Source organism: Pteropus vampyrus, unplaced genomic scaffold (assembly GCF_000151845.1).
Source record: "Pteropus vampyrus isolate Shadow unplaced genomic scaffold, Pvam_2.0 Scaffold336, whole genome shotgun sequence".
Taxonomy (NCBI): Eukaryota; Metazoa; Chordata; class Mammalia; order Chiroptera; family Pteropodidae; genus Pteropus; species Pteropus vampyrus.
The window spans coordinates 2,153,580-2,174,892 of record NW_011889117.1 but is presented as its reverse complement, the minus strand read 5'-3'; the positions used below and the strand labels follow the sequence as shown (position 1 = coordinate 2,174,892).

General features: G+C 38.2%; 1 protein-coding gene across 3 annotated transcripts in view; it reads left to right on the top strand.

Moving 5' to 3' along the window:
- Positions 1-21,313, top strand: part of LOC105304308 (ubiquinol-cytochrome-c reductase complex assembly factor 1) — an 86,974-nt gene that overhangs the window by 27,794 nt on the left and 37,867 nt on the right. For all 3 annotated transcript variants that reach the window (XM_023522239.1, XM_011378321.2, XM_011378320.2), the window contains 2 exons: positions 3,089-3,146; positions 15,767-15,875. In XM_023522239.1, the coding sequence (XP_023378007.1) occupies positions 3,089-3,146; positions 15,767-15,875 (167 nt within the window). The remainder of the gene's footprint in view (positions 1-3,088; positions 3,147-15,766; positions 15,876-21,313) is intronic.

Here is a 21,313-nt window from a genome sequence, read left to right as displayed (position 1 = left end):
AGAAAGGATGGAGAGCCTCAGGTAGCTCGCCAGTGTCATTCATCTGTCCAAGATAAGTGAGACCAGCGCTGTTGCATGAAGATTGTATAAGAATGAATTGTTTACTCTCAGTGTGCTTATGTGTAAACAATATGCCTATCGGCCTCTTGGATAGGCCCCCATAAAATGCCAAAGTAGACTCTTGTCATCTCAGAGCCAAAATGTTCAAAGGTTTTGATTCAGAGAACTAGATATTGGAGGATTCAGACTGGTTAGATACCTTAGCAGCCTATTGTTGTGCATAAATGAGGGCACCATCTGTGAGCATGCAGTGCTTTGCTAACTGATCTTTTGGAGACAGTTCTATTATGAAGAGCATTTTAGATCACAGGTGGCCAGTCAGTAAAGTTTGTGTTTAATTTCATACTGTTGTCTGCAGACTACTTTGTTGTTAGCCCTTAAGAGACAATACTTTGAGAGAAGTTCCTTAATGAATAAGTTCTGAGTCAGGGATTGAAGTTCATTGATAGTCTTAAATAATTAATGAGCTTTTTCAAAGATAATTTAAACCTTATCATTTAAATAACTTACTGAAAAACAATAGTGAATATTTATTGAGTACCTACTAAATACTAACCATTTTGCTAAACATTTTACAGGCCTTATTTAATCCTCACAAAAGTCCTGTAAGGTAGGTTCTCTTGCTATCCCTATTTTTACAGAGAAGAAAACTGAGGCACTGAGAGGCTAAGTAACTTTACTCAGAGTCATGTAGTGAGTGAGAGGTAGTCACACTTTTGAATCAGGCAATCTGACCCCAGAGCCTGCATTAAATAAACAATTGTGCTAATACTGCCACCCCCTCGCGGTAATGAATTATTTAATTTCATCTAACTTGATGTTGAGGAAGAAACTACCTAGCCTCAGAAAATAATGCACTGATTATGTATTGGAGCAAGAGTGATTATGGCAAAAGACTCTACAGCAGCCTTTAACTTTGAAGTGTTTAAATACATTTCATTGAGCTAAAGAATTTTCTTTGTTTTTGTGTTGCTCGCAGTCAGACATTTTAGTGGTCTTGTTTTTTAGGACTTTACACTGAGTTTCTGTTTTGACCCCAGTGGGTACAGGGAGTCAACCATATGCCAGCTTTTTTCCCATTCTCAGCACTGAGCCGACCCCTAGAAGGGAAAATTGTGACCCAAGTCCAGTTGCTGGCCTGTCTGTCTGTCTGTGCTTTCCAGCCCAAGAACTGATTCCCTCTCTGAGAAAATTGGAAAGGCTCCTGGAGGCTGCTGAGAAGCTTTGATGTAGAGGTAGCAATTGAACAGATTGTCCTTTAGAAGCAGCCAAATTTCATTTTCCAGATTGAGACAGACTTCCAAGAAAACTTTTCTTTTTAATGTTTTGTTCTAGCATCCAAAAAAGACCCAACTTCAGATCTGGGCTTGAGAGTTTCTCATAGCTATTCTTGTTCTAGGTGGAGGGTGGTTGGCCCACTCTCAGATGGCATGTGTCTTAATGGCTGTATGGCCAGCCAGGCCAGCCTTCACCTCCCTCCTGCTGGGCTCCAAGAGGAAGTCCACTTGACATCTGCTGGGCACCTCCCAATAAGCTCACCAGCATATTTTGGTGTCACTTTGTGACAGACCTGGACTTAAACCTCAGCCCAGCCACTAGCTTGTTAATATTGTGGCTGCCCGCAAGTTACTTAGCCTTTTCGAGCCCATTTCCTCATCTTTAGAATGCGGATTATAATGCCTCCCTTCAGGGTTAAAGTGAGGATTAAGTGAAGTAACGTATTGACATGAATAGCAGTGGACCTGGCATGAAGTTTGGGCCCTTAGTGAGTGTTAGCTTCTGCTACTAGTATTAGGCAGTTAGCAGTTAAGACCACAGTTTCTGGAATCAAGCAATCTGAATTTGATCCCACATGTCGCATTTCACAACTTTGTGACCTTGGGTAATTAGCTTGACCTCTCTAAGAGTTCGTTTCTCACCTGTCAAATGGGGATAATATCCATACCCACTTTGTGGGACTGTTGGGAGGACAATGCATGTAAAGCACCTATTGTAATATCTGCTACATAGTAACTCTGCAATGCATTATAGCTCTTTATTATTATTATTTGTGTTGTTAGTATACTTCACAAGGGTCCTGCTCTGTTTTCTCTCCTAATGGCCCTTATTTGTTATCATTTAGTACAATGTATACTTAATTGTTTGCTGAAAGGTAGAAAATACATTTCTTTCTTGAGTCATTGCTCCAAAGGATAGATTTTGCTCACTGATTGTCTTTTTTCTCTATCCTCTTGCTCCAGCTTTTCTCCCTGTCATGTAATAAGAATACATGCAGTGGGTGACCCCTCATCCAGCTAAAGGCATTTCCTAGAGCTCAGAATTAAGAGACTTGAATGTCTAAGAACTGACCTGATTTTTGGTATCTTAAACCAAGGAGAAGTCCTGCCGAGTTTTGTCTTTCTTGGAGGTGATAAACAGTCCTTTTAAAAGAAATGATCTGCTTTTTTATTCAGCTACAGCTCCCTAGGGCCCCACTTCTTTCTCTTGGTCATTTATTTTGGGTGGATCATTCAGTACACCCATGTTTGTAGCACACTGGATCACCTTAAGGAAAGAAGACAGGAAAAAGTGACTAGAAAAATTTAGACTTCTCAGTGAGACTCAAATGAAAAAAGCATATACTTAAGTGGAGGAGGCAAAGTGATGTCTGCCTAGCTTTCTAGAAGAATTTGAGACCAAGAAGGCAAAATAACATTGAATTGCACAGAAGTTGGAAGGATCCATAGAGATCACCTAGGCCGTATTAAACAAAGTGAGAAAACTGAGGCTCAGAAAAGAGAATTGATTTGCCCAGGGCTGCACAGCAAGGTGACAACAGGGCTGGAACTAGAAGGCTGGTTGTCTTACTGCATTCACTGCTCTTTCAACTTGTGGTCTTGCACTGTGATCCCACTGGCTCATTCTGATAGCATAGCCAGAGTACTGTAACTGCCATATATTTTAGTTGAACAAATTCCTACCAATATTTAAAATAGTCAATATTCTCTTCTAAACCCACACATATTTATATTTTATTATTATCTTCTAGGGTGTCAGATGCCTGATACATTCAATTCATGGTTTCTTATAACTCTTCTTCATGTCTGGTAAGTGAGCAATGAAAGTGAAGTCATCAAATTTTTTTTTTTTTTTTTAAACACTGCTGACTTGCAATGTATGGCCTTCAGCAGGGCTGATTATATGAAATGGCAGTTGTTCAGGCATTAAAAACTGCTCCTTTCATTTTAATAATTGGTGTTTTAAAGCACATTTTTATTAAAGGTCAAAGCTTAGTCCCAGAAAGAAACTGATATTTGTAGATTTTTCCCAAAGAACCCCTAACTCAGTGAACAATGCTATCAGTATCTCTGAGAGACTCTATGAACTTGGATGGAAAGTTCTCTCCTCTGGCTGTTTTAGGAAAGTTCACATTTACGTAAAAGTGGTTTGAATTGTGAGAATCCGTGGTCATTTTCATTGCTGGTCATCAGAAACCTATAACAAATTATAGCACTGACATTTACGCCTGTACCTCTAAAATGTGCATACAGGTTAGATTCATGCCAGATTTGTTGCATGTAAAAATATTTAACACCTTAAACAGTATATTTTTTCTTCAGCTGCAAAATGAGTAGCCAAAAAAAATTAATTTTTCATCTAATGTTACCAAGTATTAAAGGTCAGAAGGATATAGGAAAGACATTGAAGTGGGGGCTGGGGAATGTATTTATTGAACTGCCAGATCTTGGGAAAGTAAATTCTGGAGAACTAAGTTTGCTACTTTGACCATAGTATCCGAAGAACGTGGGGAAGGGTTGCCCTGTCAAAAGGACCCTTGTGTAAGGCTGCATTCAGCTGAGCTTTGCATCACAGGACTGAGTACTATATAAAGACTTTTTGGTTTTGATCACCCCTGAAATATTCCTTCTGAATTTAGTCACCGAGATTGGCTAAGGGGCCTAACGTGGTAGTTCATTTTATGTTATTTTTTTTCTAAGTTGGTAGTTTATTGAGCATATATCCTCCTGGGCTGTTGGCTGGGTACTAGCGATCTGAGAAGCATGCAGTCTAGTGAAGGAGATAAGACATGTAAAATGGTTAGTCATAAATCAGAAAGGCTAAGTTCTATAATAAATCTGAGTAAGTAGTGCTTATGGGATCACAGAGGAAGCCACAACTATCAAAAGCTTTACTAGTTCTACTTATTTGAAATGTACCGTGTCTTTTAGTCAGGTAGATGAAAAGGCAAACTACCTTCTGTCTCAAAGGTGAAAGTTAGGAAGGCTTCAGAGGGGGAAACTGAATATACTGAGAGAACACCTTTTTTCAAGAGGGGAAGACTGCAGAGGGAGCATTGTAGAATTACTCACTGGAAAGGTGGGAGGGTTGAGAGGAGGCTAGGCTATTCCCAAAGGAGCTCAAAGATAATATTCAGAGCCTGTATGAAAGACTCTTTATTGCCCATGTAGTTAGAGGTATCAGAGTGTTAGAGGGAGTGGATGGCAAAATAAAATATATAATCCCTGTGACCACATCCCAAGGTCAATACCTGACTAATAGCAGCTGGAAGAACCTTGAAACTACTTGTAGTTCTTTCAAGTTGGCCACCATTTCCAAACATGTCTGTCGCGTCTTCCTTGCTGAGGTAGGTTTAATTTCTCAGAGGAGTGGGGAGTACCACCACCAGTTAGGTGGGAGGGGGAGGCTGTCTGCTTTACATTTACCTTTTATCTCCCCTCCACCCTGCCTCCCTTATGTCTCATGATCTGTGGGCTTTGATGGAATGAATCGGTAACTTTTCAATTTGAATCAGCAAACTCATATTGAGGACCTTCTGTGTGTTAAGGACTGTGGGCGTTGAAGAGAAGGATATGACATGGCGTGCACCCTCAGAAAACTTGGTCTAGTGGCAAACAAACATGAAGTACAATTGCCTGTAATAAATGGCAGTGAAAGAACTGCTGTGCCCATGGCACAAACTATGGAAACACAAGGAGGTGTGACTAAATCCAAATTTGGTGGCGGGTGGGCAGGCGGAATATTGAATAAAGAGTAGCTCTGTGGTAGAGGTGACATTTAAGATACACCATGAAGAGTGAGGAGAATTTCTGTCAGAGAAAAGGAGGGCATTTTAGGTTGAGGGAGTATCAGGAGCAAAATATAGATTATGTACAAGAACATGGAAAGTAAAATAAGCCAGACACTAAAGGACAATTATTATATCATTCCACTTATATGCAGTATCTAGAATTAGCAAATTCATAGAGACAAAGTAGATAGCGGCTGAGAGGAAATGGGAATGGGGAGTTATTGGTTAATGGTTAAGGAATTTTTTGGTGTGATGAAAAGTTTTAAAAATAGATAGTGGTGATGGTTGCATAACATTATGGATGTAATTAATGCCACTAAATTGTACACTTAAAATGGCAAAGTTCATGTTCCATATATTTTACTGCAATAAAAGAATAGAGGGAGTTTAAAAAAAAGAATATGGAGTATTTGAGGGCAGCCCAGTTGTCTGAAGTGGCTGGGGCAGGTTTGTGGACTAATGAAGTGAGAAGGGTCACTCAAGAAAGGTAGTTTGGTGCCAAATTGTGCTGTGATCCTCCAGGATGACATGGGGAACTCTCTCTTCTAAGGCACAGGGGTATTAGGAGGAGTAATGATTCCGCCCCAAGTCTGTTGAAAAGCAATGTTCTTCTAGCCCTTTTCTGTTAGCCTGACGCACCAAGGAGGGTAACCAAGGGATGTTACAGGACTCAGTAGACTTGCCCGAGATGTTCAGGGATTGAAATACGTCCTGTAGGTAGGTGGTAGTGTGAAGGAAAGGTGGTGAGGTTTAGAAAGCAGTTATTATAGTAGTGAAAATCCCACCCCCCAAAAAAAGCAAAAAGCAAAAAAACAACAAAAAAACCCCTGATAAACAGAATACCCTGGCAGTGGACTTTCCAGAAAGCTTCCTTGGGTTCCCAAATGTGATGGCTCCCTGTTGGCTCCTAGAATAGGGCAGGATTTTGTACATCCTGTTAGTTCCCTGGAGGAGGTGTTGATTTTTCTCTCATCCTGTCTGCTTTTTCTTGTTCCCAAGTTTTTTTGTGTATTGGGATTTAGGACTGGGACCCCTCCAGAGGGCCTTTATCAGTTGTATATTCATGTGATCTTGCAGCTGCAATGACTGCATGTCCTTTGTCTTTGCTGAACAAGATTATTATTAACTGTAGCTGCTGAAAAAATGCTGAGAGGTTGCTGTTCCCACGCAGACTTGATAAAACCAGGCCTCTTCCTTTTCTGTTCACTGTCTTGGTCTCAGTGAAGTTGTGATCTATTCAGGCGCCACACCAGAAACCTGGAAGTCTTCCTTGACTTTTCCCTGATTTCCTTCATCTGGTTAGTCACCGGTCACCAACTCAAACCGTTTTTTAACCATGATCCATAGAAACAAATGCATTTTACTTTGTGACCCAGAACACACACATATATCTGATACAAAAGTTTTGTAAAACTTATCCTTACAACATCAGATAATCTCTGATATTTTCTATTCCATTTGAATTCATTTTAAATAAAAACTGAAGATGCCACCCATTAAATTGCTTTTTCCCTGGATTATAAGCAATAGTACCTGAAAACTGGTTTTTGGCCCATAACTTCCCTCTCCTTGTGCCAATTAACACTAGTAATATTTATTTTTAATACTTCTGAATACAAATTGGATCAGTACACACACACACATACTCCTTAATATTCTCCATTGTCAGGATAAAGTATGTTTCTTAGCATGGCATTCACATCCTTCCAAATATGCTGCCTTTACTAACTTCATCTGGTGCCATTCTAGGCATCACTACCACCACCACTCCTTTCTCTGCAAGAGAAAGCAAAACTTTTTATATAATATATATAATAGTATATAATAGAAATATCAAGTCTTCTGCATAAAGTTTTCAAGTTTTCTTCTTTCTAGAAGGCCTTCTTTCTCTCCACCTGAAGAACTCCCATTTTTTCATTCATTATCCAACTCAGATATCAGAAGACAGTTAGTTCCTCTTCTGCGTTCCTTTAGTGTTTTGTATACCTGTTACATAGTTCTCATCACATAACATTTTTATATTTTATCTTGTATGTTTCAATCTTTTTTTGTAGATGAGGTTATTGAAAGCAAAAATTATTTTTATTCTCTTCAGAAAGATATGAAAATGAGATATTTTTTCTCTTTAGCCCTATGTCTTACTTTTAGTTTTCATCAATGAATGTTCATAAAATAATCGATGGCCTCAGATCTGATTTGACTCCTGTGGCAGTTGTAAGGGTCCTGGCCATATCCGTTGGTCAGGTGAGAGTGGCAAAGCTATGCTCCTACTTAAGTCTCCCTGCGTGGTAAGATGTATGTAGTTGGAATTTTTTTAGTGTTACAAGTTTTAATAGATGAAAAAGCATTCCAGGCAGAAGTACCTAGTGGTTTTCAATCTTTTTACCAACAGAGTCTTTTTTAAACATGAAATTTTATGCTCAGCCACAATGTATGAATAGATAAAAGGATTGCTACCCGGGTTGAAGAAGTGAGAATGACCTGTTCACTTCAGGTCTTCACAACATGCTCACTGGTAAGGGACCCTTATGTAGCTTCGTGGAAACTCAGAATACCACAGATCTAGTCCAGCCTCCACTTTTGCAAATGGGGAGACAGTTTGGGCAATTTTAAGGGATTTGTCACAGGCCCCTTTATCAGTAATGGAGGATCCAAGACTCAAATCCAAAGCTAACTGTATGAACTGCTCTTTCTGCAACACTTTACTTCCTATTGGAATGTTCCTTTTGGTGGTCATGGGGATGGTTTCTTTTTTCTTCTGAATATGAACCGCATAGCTCTGACCACCACCTATATGAAACTGTTCCTTGGCACTCACTGTCTGTCCTGGGTGAGGTGACATGTAAACCTGAAAACAATACTGGGTGATAAGTACGTTTAGCAGACACACAGATCTTAATAGGAGCACAGGGGAAGTGGGGCTTCCTGGGAATGGTCAAGGAAAGCAGTTGCATTGGCCTTTGGAGGCTAGAACCAGAGGACATGGGGTCTTAAATAGTTATTAAGAGGGGAAGAATAATTGTAAACTTTTAAAGATGTTCCAAGTGAGAAAGATGAGAGGATGCTAACTAGAGGGACAAACAGGATGGAGAGGGGGAAGCATTTTGTTATTATTTTAAGATGGGGAAACACCGAAATGTTTTTATAAGCCTAGGGGAAGAAGCCTTTGGGAAAGAAGAGAAGTAAAGTGGAGGTGGGAAGGGTTGGACAACAGACTGGTTCCAGTCTCAGTCCAGCCAGAGAACTGCTCTGGCAGACACTCCCAGCCTTTGTAAGAGGGCTCTTTAAAACCACCACAGCAGTTTTGATGTAGCTGTAGGGCTTTCGAGCTCATGCTGGATTCCAGCAGCTCCAGACCTGCTATATATGGTGAGCCCTGGCCGGGTGCACATCTTCTTTCTCCCTTCTCCAGCCGGAGTTGCTCTGTTCAAACACATACACATAAAGCTTTTTGCCCAAACCAAAGGCCTATGCAACATCATTTTACTAACATTGCATAACCTAGCAGCACCAGTACCTGCTACCCAGGAGCTTGTTCTTTATAGTAGATTTGACAGGCAGGCTGCAAGCCAGATGTAGCTCTTGGAGAAAGCTCACTTGTCAGGTAAGATGGCTTCAGGAAATGCCTCACCCCGCTTGTCTGTTTGCCCACAGACTGTCTTATGGCCCCCATGCTGCCCACATAAAAGTAAGGCTTCGTTGGGAGGGAGTTTAGGAAACCAGATGGAGATAGCCATGTACACAGCCCCGGGAAAGGATTAGAGTGCCAGCTCACAAATAAATAAACTCATTCATTAGCACACTGCTGAGGCTTGAATGTGGCCATGTAGTTTCTGCTTTCTTGGCCTCAGCTGGTGGTAGAGTAAGGGAAACAAGCTATGTGAAAGTCCCCATTGGGATTCTTTCATAGCCACTAGAGTGACAAACCCGCCTGAGTGCCCATTAGTCTTTTTTTAATTGAAAATCAGATCTGCTCTGACTAGCTTATAAACTGCTATGAGAGAGAAATAAGGCCAAAACACAATTGGCGTTGTCAGAAGGTCCAAACAGAGCAAGCAAGACAGGATGCTCAGAGCTGCCAGTAGTACATGGCAGGAGGTCAGCGTCAGAAATAACAAGAATTCTCCCCTACCAGATTTAGGTAGAGAGGAGGAAAGCATGGTTAGAAACTCTCATTCTTTTGAACTCCGCAGGCAGTGTTGTTGTCTTTCTCCTTGTCTGATTCAGCAGGAAGCAGCTCTTAGAGCTGTACTGTCACAGAATGGGGGAAACGGCCAATGCTGACATTGCCTAGGGAGACACTGGTTTGGGAGAAAGAGAGGGAATCTCAGGCTTTATTCCAGCTCCTCTCTTCTCTACTATGCTACCTTGTTACAGCTTCCTCAGAGCATCAGTTTTATCTTCTGTGAAATGGGGACAGTTGTAATTAGATAGGTAGATTGAAAGAGACAGTGAATGCAAATGCATTTTACAGTGACAAGTCTCAGAAGATTTAATAAATGGTAGTAATCATCATAATTTGCCATAAGGCAAAATTTATATCGTTATTAACCCTTTTTAAAAAGTTTCCTAGTCTGTGAGTCTTCCTTCTCTTTTCCCTTTTCCCATCTCTTTGTGTGCCTTTAAAGGATATTAGGCAGCCATGTAACGAGGGCTTGAACACTCCTTTTTTTCTTTTACTTTGCTAGCTGGGTTATTTGCTTTCCTTATATGTAAAAGAGATCAGTATTATTTATGAGCCACTGGAATCACTGAGAGACAAGGATAGTACTGTGAAGCTTAAAACCACAATAATAAATTGTAGGTTTAAGAACATCAAACTTGATAGGGCAACTGGAATTGCTCCTAAACAGTTGTTCATGCAGATGAAATCTATACTCAAAGTGGGTATTTAGTAAATACTTGATAATGATTAAATTAATCATTTAATTAAATTAATAGAAGATTTTTTTTATTATTGCTGTATTAGCTTTCTCTTTTTTAAACACTCAGCCTTTTATTATTTTTATATACTTCTTCCAGGTAATCAGTTTTCATTTTAAAATATTTTTGTTGTCCTAATCTAGATTGTCTCTTTTTAAAAAGATTTTAAAAAATAGACTATATTTTTTAGAGCAGCTTTAGGTTCATAGCAAAATTGAGCAGATTATCTCTTTTTAAAGTTGATTTTGCATTCTTAAGGGAAATTTTTATGTTTTAGCATAGAAGGTACCCCCTCCCTCCTTTTATAATCCCTTCCAGAACAGAGCTCTGAAATTACAAAGTTGAATCAGTAGCAAAATGTTATTTGACCTCTCAACATTTAAGCATTTGTTATGAGGAATGCTCCCATGATGTGAGCTGAAGAACAGTTCTGTTCTTTTACTTAAACCTAGTATCCTCAGTTGTTATGGAATAGTTAATGACTCAAACCTTACTGTCATTTGGTCAGTTTGTGACAAATGGTAGCTTTGTTTTGCAGTGGGTACCAGGATCATTAAATCTTTTTTGTTTTTGTTTACCATTTTGAATTTGTTTCACTCATTTTCTTTTTACTTTCCAACATACTTTAACATTTTCTGGATGAATCGGGAGGTCCTGATAACTGTCTTCTTTGAATTGCACTGGGTAGATTTACCCTCCCTGTTGAACCTGAGTTGCTGTACTATTTTTGGGGGTCTGTTTTAAATAAATTTTTAGCTTCTTTTCTTGTTAGTCTGCTAGGAGTTACTTTTTGTTGTTGCAGTTATGCTTGCCTCAAGTTAGGCAGTCTTTTCTGACACACTATTTCTAATGTGATGCTAATTTTGAAACTTAAATTACTGCTCTTGTGAGGATTAAATGAAAAATAGAGTAAATGGTTTCTGGAGGGTTTCTTTTAGTTATTAAAAGAGACAGAAAAACAAGACAACTGGAGATCAGATTATCAGGGTTCAGCTCTCCTTTGACACTTACTAGGCTTGTAACTCTGAACAAGTTACTTTCCTAAAACTCAGTTTCTTCATCTATAAGATGGGGACAATAAGAATGCCAGCCTCATAGAGTTGTTGTAAGGATTAAATGAATTAATACTTCTAAATCACAGTATAGTGCCTGGTACATAGTTGTATTAGCTGTTAATTATAGCACTTATTCATTTTTTGCTGTGAACGATTTTTTTCTTACTATTTCTTAGTCATTTTGAGAATAGGAAAAATTGCCGGATAAGATGAATTCAGCCTACATCAGATGTTACTCCAATAATTGCTATGTAAATTAGTGGAAATCTGTTATCTCTGGCATCTGAAAAAGGTTGACTATGGTGACTTTGGTATCTGTGGATGAAACATTGAGTTGGAATTGAGATCTGTTTACCTACATTCTTTTATAGCAGATTATTTTCTCAACATAAGAACAGTGTATGTAGAATGCTACCACTGTGAAAAATGGGGAAAAAGGAGGCTACCATTTATGTAAAAAGAACATATACCTGTGTAAGTTTGCAGATTATATGTGGAAGGATTCCTAAGAAACTACTAATTGTGAATGCCTTAGGGAGAGGAACAGAGTGGCCAGGGGATGTGGGTAGGAAGGAGACTTAGTTTTTATTATTGTGTGTATATATTACCTATTCAAAACAGTTATTAAATAAAAGAGTAAGTAGACTGAATGTGTAGGTTTCAAGGTCAGATGGCCCAAGAATTGACCTTCAGCTGCTCAGTCTGGACATTCCAGGCAACTGACTATCTATGATGAGGGCCCCCACCTTCTGTTGTGCTTTTTCACAACAGGACAGAAACAGATAGTTTCTGTCCTTAACTACCTAGAGAATATGACTCACAAACTTAGGGTAAAAATTAGTTGAACTTTTAGTTAGCTGGATATGGTGCTCCTGGTGAATGGACAGCCCTGTGGATCAGAATCTTATTTTCCCAGTCAGACTCATGGGAATTTTCATTATACTCCCTGTTGATGAGAAGACTGATTCTTTGTTTTGATTTTATAACTTTAGCTATGTGTGATGAAATTTGCTGTAGAGCTTTATGTTTGAAAGTGTTTTGCATTAATTAAGTGTCTATTGAACTAATTAGGTTTAATGTTTTAGGAGTAAACAGGCTCCTTTGGTTTAACAGGCTTGAATCCATATTTTCTAAACTGTTAGTATCAGCAAAAATATGTGCAGGTTATAACAAACTTTGCTGGTTGCATACTTCTCAAAAGGCAGGCACACACTTTAGTTTTTATTTCCAAATCAGACTATTCTGAGTACGTATCTCTACTGAAGTAAATATTAACCAGTTTTGTCATTTTGCAGCCCTGGTGACGTTAATGTTTGATTACAGAGTCGAGGCTGGGAAGAAAGGGTTAACTTCTCAGAGACTCATCTATCAATGCCAATGTCCTAATCTTATTATACTCCTTCCTAAAAAGTCAGTAGCTCTCCATTGTCTACTGAGTAAAGTCCACACTTTTTTAGCATGGCATTTCAAAGCTTTTCATGACCTGTTTGGCATATTTTTCTGTTTCCTGTACCTGCCCTCCCACAAAATCTAGGTATTCGTTGTTCCCTTATATATGCTGAACTCTTCCTTTGCTCATAATGTTCCATTTGCTAGAAATTCTCTTTATTTTTTGTCTCTACCTATATAATTTCAGCTCATCTTTCCAAGCCCCACTATAATGTTTCATTTTCCATGAAGATTTCTCTGATCCCACTTAGCCAAAAGTAATTCTCTCAAGCTTCATTGCACTTTGTGCTTGCTTCTCTTGGGACACTTACAGCATTCTCTTTTAGGGCTATTTGTAGATGGTGTATTTTGTCTCCCCTAGGAGACTTAACTGTTCCTTGGAAGCTAGGCTTTTTTTGGCCATCATTCTAACCCCATAGCATACAACCATATATATTCACCCCCTCACACAGTAGGAACTCAGTTTATGTTCATTGAGTGAATTATCAATCAGCATCTTGAAAGTGTTGTCAATTTACTTTATCATTTCAACCCAGATAACCATTTGAGCCTACTGTTATCTGTAGGGGCTCTAGAACAAACAGCTGTGAAACAAAAAACACTTCACTCCATGTTGATATAGTTAAGAAGTTTATAGCCTGAGAAAATCTGTGCCTTTTAAACCTCAGAAGGCAGGTGTATTAACAAACTACAGAATTTTCAAATAAATGAAGAATTCCATTACCTCACTATTGCTGTTGATGAATTGGCCTCTGACGACACTTAAGCATCAAAACACAGCTCTTTTCAGGTGAGAAGCTGACATGATTGATTTGATTAACTTTAAGGAAAATCTTATGGAAAAGAACTGTCGAGCTTTCCTCAGTTTGTTTCTGCCTTGGAATGTGCCCTATATCATAGAACATGGCCAAATCTTTTTTCCATGACCTGTTTTTATTATCACAAAGTGTTATTTCTTAGGCACTAACTGGGTTCAGAGGTTACAAATTTAGAATCACAGCATCAGCAAATCTCAAGGTTGGAAGGGATTTGAGAGATCAGGTTGTCAGCCTTCTGTCAGATAGCTGAGTTGCCACCAAACATTTACCCTTCAGAAATAGGTACTTCTCTACTTTTTGAGATTATCTATTCCATTATTTGAATCTTCAGAAACTCCCTGGTTAGAAAGTTTTGCTTTCAATATTCAGTTTTGAGTAACTCTTTCTCTTTCTGTGACCCACCCACTGGTTCTGATTCTAAACTCTTGGACAGTCTAATAATTTTTCTACAATATTTAAGGTAACTCTCCTGTTTTTCTCCTTCTGATCTTTCTTCTCTTCCTTTTGTTTCTTAAAATATAATGTTCAAAACTATGGACGGTATTCTAAGTAGAGTCTGATCTGTGCTGAGTAGAACCAAAATCTCTCTTTGCTCATTGAAGATATTGTATTTCCTTTACTGTATCTAAAATCACACTAATTTTGGGGGCAACTTCATCATCCTCTTGACTCCCTTTATTATTATTTTTTAAATTAATTTTTATTATAGTGACATTAGTTAACAAACTACAGTAAGTTTCAGATTGACTCCCTTTAAAAAACATATAATGTCAACTTAAGCCTGGAAGGCTTTTTCACACATAGGTAGGTATGACTCACCTATCCTGTACCTCTTCAGTGGTTCTTTTAGGCCAAAGTGCAGGACCTTAGATTTATACCTGTTCAAATTCATTCTGGTAGTGTTGTCAGCCCTTGAAACAGCCTGTTGAAGTATTTTTGGTTCATGATTGGGTCATCCAGCATATTTGTCTTCTTGCCCAGCTTCTTGTCATCTGCAAACTTGATAAGTATGTTTTCTTTTCTCCATCTTAGTTACTAACAGAGATGTTGAGGCAAGCCAGGCTGAAATCATTCCATTGTGCTATGCTCTTGCTAGTAGATTTTTATGGACAGAATTAATTGTATATGGAGATAGAATTGTCAGTTTAGACTGAATATTTCATAATTATAGCAAGAATTGTCTTTTATGTGAGTAGTCCTGTTGTAGCTGCTTAATAACTAATGAGAGATAATAGGAATAAGTATGGTCATGAGAATGAGATTAAGAATTAGCTTGGAAAGTTGATGACCCTGTTTATATTCTTATATATTATTAAATGTAATTTTGTATTTATTAATAAAACGTAATTCCTATATTCTTATGTAAGGTCTTAAGCAGAGATACCCCTCTGGACTGATTAAAGGCCATGTGGAAATGAAACAATAGATCATATATAAATCCCACCCCCCCAAAAAAAATAGTAAAGGCAGTGTGGTATAGAGGAAAGAACTCTAAACTTGGCCCTGAGATGTTTTATTCATTTATTAATTAAACACATGTATATCGAGTACCTACTATACTTAAGCCCTGGAAATACAAATGATAGTACAAAACCAAACTTGATCTCTGCTTTCAATTTTGCTTACATTCTAATAGGGGAAACAATTTGATAATTACACAGATGAAATCATAGTACTTTCTGTGATTTATGTTCTGGACAAGATGCAAACCACATATTTAATTTAAAAGTTTCTAGTAGCTCCATTTAAAAAAGTAAAAGAAAAAAATGAACTTAATTTTAATAATAGGTTTTATTTAACTTAATATATCTGAAATAATATTTCATCTTGTAATCAATATAAAAATTTGAGATATTTATATTTTTCTTGAACTAAATCTTTGAAATCTTAAATTTATACCACATCTCAATTTGAACTAGCCATATTTAAAGTGCTCACAAATAGCCACATGTAGCTAATGGCTTCTGTATTGGACAGCACAATACTTTTATCCACCTTTATAGACTACTCTGTGGTATTAGGCAAATTAGTTCTCTAGGTCTCATGTTTTTATCAGTAAAATGAAGGATTCAGATTTATCTTCTATAACCAGAAGTGGTCCCTTCCATATGTGAGGGGGCCTTCTGAGGTGCTCTAAATAATCTATATTTTGATCTGAGAGGTGCTTACATGGATGTGTATAATATTTAAAAATTCATCAAGCTGTACACTTAAGATTTATGTGCTTTATGGTGTCTATGTTGTACCTCAATAAAAATTTTTAAAAAATCACTTCAGTTTTTGATTCCATGCTCTTTGTTGAAATCATTCAGATGAGCTGACCTTCGGTGGAAATGGGTGATGTGAAAAATGCAAACAGCCAGTGACTTTCTTTATGTCTTCTTCCCATCCAGGATGTGTCTAGTCCGAATGAAGCAGGAAGGCCGGAGTGGGAAATACATGTGTCGTGTCATAGTTCATTTTATGTGGGAGGATGTTGAGCAGCGTGGCAGAATCATGGGGGTAAGTGAGTGCTATCAGGTTCTTCTTCTGGAAAACTCCAATGAAAGTTGAGTTGAAATTTTATCTGTCCTAGAATGGCCTTGCTTTTAGATTTCTTTGAAATGCTGCCTAATGCCAAGTGGTAATTCAGCTCGTGTCGCTTCTGCCTCTATGGAGACTGGCATGCCACAGACACTTTATTTGTATATTTGCACACATTATCATGGTTTATCAGTGTGAGGACATCTGTGTATGGAGATGGGATTAGTAAGCCCAAATCATGGTGCTAGGAGGGATGGATTTGGTGAATGGGGGAAATCAAATAATAATCCAAATTAAGGACCCTATGTTTTGGACACATTTAATGTTTGAAACAGTCCTCTTCTAATTTAGGGTGGAAAGACCCTCTTGTGGGGCCTGCACTGTCCTCAGGAACTAAAAACCAAGCTCTTTGATCACTAACAACCTAGAATACTTTGGCAGAGCATCTACTGAAAATGTACATGAGTTATATTAACCTGAGAAAGGAGAATATGTAGTGTATATATATAAAACGTAGAATACGACCATAGACAAATGAAACCAAAAACATTAGAATATAGTTGATTATATAAATAATACTCTTTTTCTTATGTGTCTAGATCATGTTTTAGTAGATTGTAGTTCATTTTATACCTCCCCAACCTCCCATTTTGTTGCTTCCCATCTTGAGAGCATCTAAAGCAGAACCATCAGAAAAGGTCATGAAAAGGGCTAATTTGGTTTCTTTCATTACGGACCAAATTTCTCCCTGTAGACTGAGAAGTAAACAAAGTTTATAGATGTATTATAAAAGTCATACATGTTCATAGAATAAAAATCAAACAATAAAAAGCGTTTCAGGTAAAGAACAAGCGTCTTTCTCCCAAACTTCTCAAAAATAACCATTGTTAAGAGTTAATGTGTATCTTTCTAGTTGTTTTTTATACAATTACAAATGTATAACTGTATTTTAACATAACAAATCGGCTCATACTATATATACAGTTTTGCATCTTGGCTTCTTTTACTTAATATATGTTTTTACTTTACAATTGTTTTCAAAATTCAGAATGTTTTAACTAATTATCATCAATCTCAATCTTGGCCAGTTACTTCTTTTCAAGAAGTAATCACTATTTCTGCCCTGGTATATGTATTTTGAGACTTTTTCCTATGTTGTCTATGGAAAATTTGTAGTATTGGTTTTGTGTGTATATATTTTATAGTATATAATATCATCCTCTACATACTTATTGCACCTTTCTTTTTTTCACTTAATGTCTTAGAGATCTTTCCATGCTGCATGGAAGTTAAGTAGGAGATCGTCACCTATGTTTTACTTTAATTTATTGTAATTTTTTTCACATACTCCTATGTTATTGTCTAATGCTGTCATGAGCTTATTATGTGTGTGAAATTATAGTCTTTGAGACTAAATTGTGGAAATGATGGTTGCCTACCTGAGAGTCTGGGTTGAATGTGTTTTCAGATTCTCATGTCTTTAGAGGATCTCCATGTATAGGAAACAGTGGATGTAGGTTAGCCTTTAGAATACTTCATTGACATTTATATGCCTTTCTCTGGGACAACAGACCATCAGCACTTCTAAGAAGATGATAGCATATGTCAGAGTTTTTTTAGCTGCTGTCACCATCATCATCATATGTTTGGCGTCAGTATTTAACTGTCTTTGTAATTGTGCTCTCTGATTCTTTTTTCATTTTTCTCACTGTCATGTCTTTCTGCTGGCTTAGCTGCCCAGAATAGGATCAGCATCCTTTAAGCTGTTTATCTAGCAGTGTTCCACCTGCCCTTAAATACACCTGACTCAGCACACAGTGGATGTAGGGTGGTGCTGGCATTCTCAGATCATCACATTTAATGATAACCAGTGATACCCTATGGCCAGCCAAAGCCTTGGCTGGCTGCCATGCAGTAACACAGTAGCACTTCTAATAGCCTGTTACTCTTATCATTGTTGACTAAACTCTGCTGGAAGTTGGGCCACAGCTGTCCCCAACCTAAATAACTTAATGAGCCATAGATTGCTGACTTCTGGACCATAGGAACCTTTTAGTTGTCCCCTTCCCCCCACCCATGAACTTCCTTTTGGACCTCCATATATATCTCTATCGAAATATTCAACACTTTGAGCCTTCTCCTATATTACTTTATAATGTCCCTTCTACTTGACTGTATGCTTTATAAAGGCAGGAGACCTGTCTTATCCACAGTTTTTTGGTTACACAGTAAATATTGGATAAATAAATTGAACTTCAGCCTCTGAAATTCCGTTTTAAAGTCCACTTATTTATCAGATAAATAATATTATATTTATTAGTCTCTGGTCTAGATGTACATCCATGCAGTCCTGCAGGAATTAGTCTTTTTTCTTTCATTTCATTCAGCCATTTTTTAAAATCCAAATTGTTTTTGGTATGATGCTGCCCTGTAGAATTGTTAGATCATCATTTCTCAAACTTTAATGTGCCTACAGTTCACCTGGAGACCTTGTTAAAATACAAATTCTGATTAAATAGGTTTGGTGTGGGGCTTGAGGGTCTACATTTCTAAGAAGCTTCAGGTGATGCCAATGCCATTGGTAGGGCAGGGTAGGGAAGGGCCAACCACACTTTGAATAGCAAGATTTTAGATGATTAATAATGCTCCCCAGTAGACCCTTTAATTCACCTTCGTGAAGGGAAGTGCCAAGCTTTAGTTTAGTTACAAGGACTATAAATAAAAGATGGTGATTTAAAATAATAGAGATTTGGGAGAGTTGGAGAATTACTATTACTGCTTTTCTATTATAATTGACTTGATCTCTCCTTTTCAGTATCATGGTATAAGCAGACACCCTTTATATAGGCAAGAAAATTATATATTCACCACTTTTAAGTTGCGAGTTTGTGTGTGTATTTAGAGGAGATTTCAGTCTTCTCTGTGTAAACAACCTAAAGAAATGGAGAAGTTAGGGACATGAGGCTGGAGAAAGTAGTAGGCAGTAGGGAACCAGTCTTGCCTGGTTCTGACCCTGGCTAGTAAGTCTTTCCTCCTCTGTGTTTCAGTTTCTTCATTTGTAAAAAAGCATGGTGGTGGGGTTGGGCTACATGATTTCCAAGTTTCTTTTCAGCTTTGAAAACCTATGATTTGAAGGTGCTAATTTGCAAATCTGTGTTATTTGGAATCCCAGGTGTACATCTTTAAGAAAACTCAAAAAGTATTATTTATAAGACTGATCATTGTAGTAGTGATTTTCTTCATGCCAAAAAATTCTTAGAGGCTGTTACTTTACTTGAGTGGATTGGTGTGGGGAAGATCGAGAACTAACAGAGCCACTTATGAATTAATGATGAATCAGAAATTTGAATCGAGAACTCCTTTGAAATTAGAATTCTAGTCTCATTTGGTGGGAAAATTTTCATTTTAGAAAAATTTGCTTTTTAGCAGCTTTTTAGGAGCACAACTATTGTGGAAAATAAGGCAGACTCATATATCTTTGGTGAAGCTGGAATAAAAAGTAAGTGTTAAATTTGAGGTTACAAAAATCACATCAATAATTTAGAGTGTTCTGACTTTTTAAAAAAACATTATTTGGGATTTAAACATATAAATTAGCTGTGGAATAAAGTTCATTATATCACCTCATCTGGTCTTGTTTTATTTCATTAACTGGTTCTTAAAAACCTTTGTGAGCTGAGTTGCAGCTGAAGAGGTTGGAGACCATTTTTCCTTGGGCCCTTGCCTCACTCCTGAGTGTTGGTAAGAGTGGAGAACTAAGACTTGACACAGCTGTAAAAACAGACAGCGCCTTTGGCCTTAGCTCTTTCTCCTGGTGCAGGCAGATTTCAGATGTAAATTTCACTTTCTGCCTCTCCTACTAATGAAGTAAGTTTCTTTTGCTGGGTTTGCAGCCAGGTGTGTCCAGTCTTGTGGTTAACAGGGCGCTTTACTTAATTTTTCCATTTGTGACATTTCAACCAAACTTAAAAAACAAACATAAAAATTAGCTCAAGGCAGTGGCTCAAAGTGTTAATGGTAACCTTAGGCTGGCTAAATGACTTCCTCCCAGTTCTGCCCTGCCAGACATCTCCACCTTGTGGCTTACAATGAGCAGGTTTAGATTTTCCAAGCCCTGGAGACTAGATGGGAAGGGGTGGGGGTAGGCTGTAGTTAAGAAATTGCAAGTTTATCCTTATCATAGGTCCCTGGCATGCCAGTTGCCTTTGCAGGACTTCAGATGATTTTTTTGCTAGCACCATTCCAGAATAAGGATGAATCTTCTGTAACTTAATGGTCTCCAGCTCTCTGTAGCAGAGCTACTTGATGGGATGGTACAGAGGGCCTAGGAAGAGGTGGAACTATGGGCTGAACAGGACTCCTTTGTAAAAAAAATTCTACTTTGCTTTTCAGTACCAGCATTTTGCTTTGCAAGGTTCTCTGTGATCACAGTCCAGACTACCTTTCCAAACTCATTTCCCTTAGCCCTTCTTGAACCAAAATATGTAAAACCTTCTAGCACATGGGCCTGGCATATAGTAAGCTCTCAGTGAACATCACATTCCATCCTTGCTTCACATACTCTTCACTCTCACCAAGCTGAATGGCTTGCTCTTCCTGTCTTGTGTCTTTCCTCATGTGATACATAAACCTACATTGCCCCAACACCCTAGCCCCAATTCCTTTACATCTCTCCACCTCTCCACCCCATACTGGAAGCCAGCCCCAGTGTCCTCTAGCTGGTAGTTCGGAGTAATTTACATGTACCCTTCAGGCTCTTACTGTTTTTATTTGTATCATTGTTATTCATGTATGTTGACTACCTTCCAGGTGAATGAGGGTGGGGGGAGATCACATGCATCTCTCTTTGTATTCTCTAAAGTGCCTGTCATTGCCCCTTGGCTGAATGCATGCCCAGTACATATCTTCTGAAAGAAGACAATTCTGGGAGTGTTACAGGATACTTTGACAGAGAGACAGGACACCGAGGCAATAAGCAGGAAGTAGCGTTTATTGGTGCTGGCACCTACCGGCTCAGCGGATTCACACTCAAAGGCTGAGCCCCAATTCCAGCGGGGCTTACCCTTTTATACACATCTTCTACTTCCTCATAGTAAAGTGTATTTTGATTGGTTAGTGGGCTGTAAAAGGAATGACCAAGCAGGGCCTGTGGTCTGTGCCACGTCAGCTGTGAAAAGACCCTTACCTATTATGGGAAGGGAAGTGAACAACCTTCAATCATTATAGGAAACGGTTAGCTCAGCCTCCGCTACCACAGGAGCCTACCTTGAGTATTAGAAAAAGTAGGCATGGAGAGGTATCCTTTTATTCAGAAAACATTTGTTTACTCTGTTAACGTTAAATATTGGAAGAAAAATAAGAAATTGTTCTCTACCCTGAATTTTTCTTTTTCTATGCTTTCCTATCTTTCAATGAAA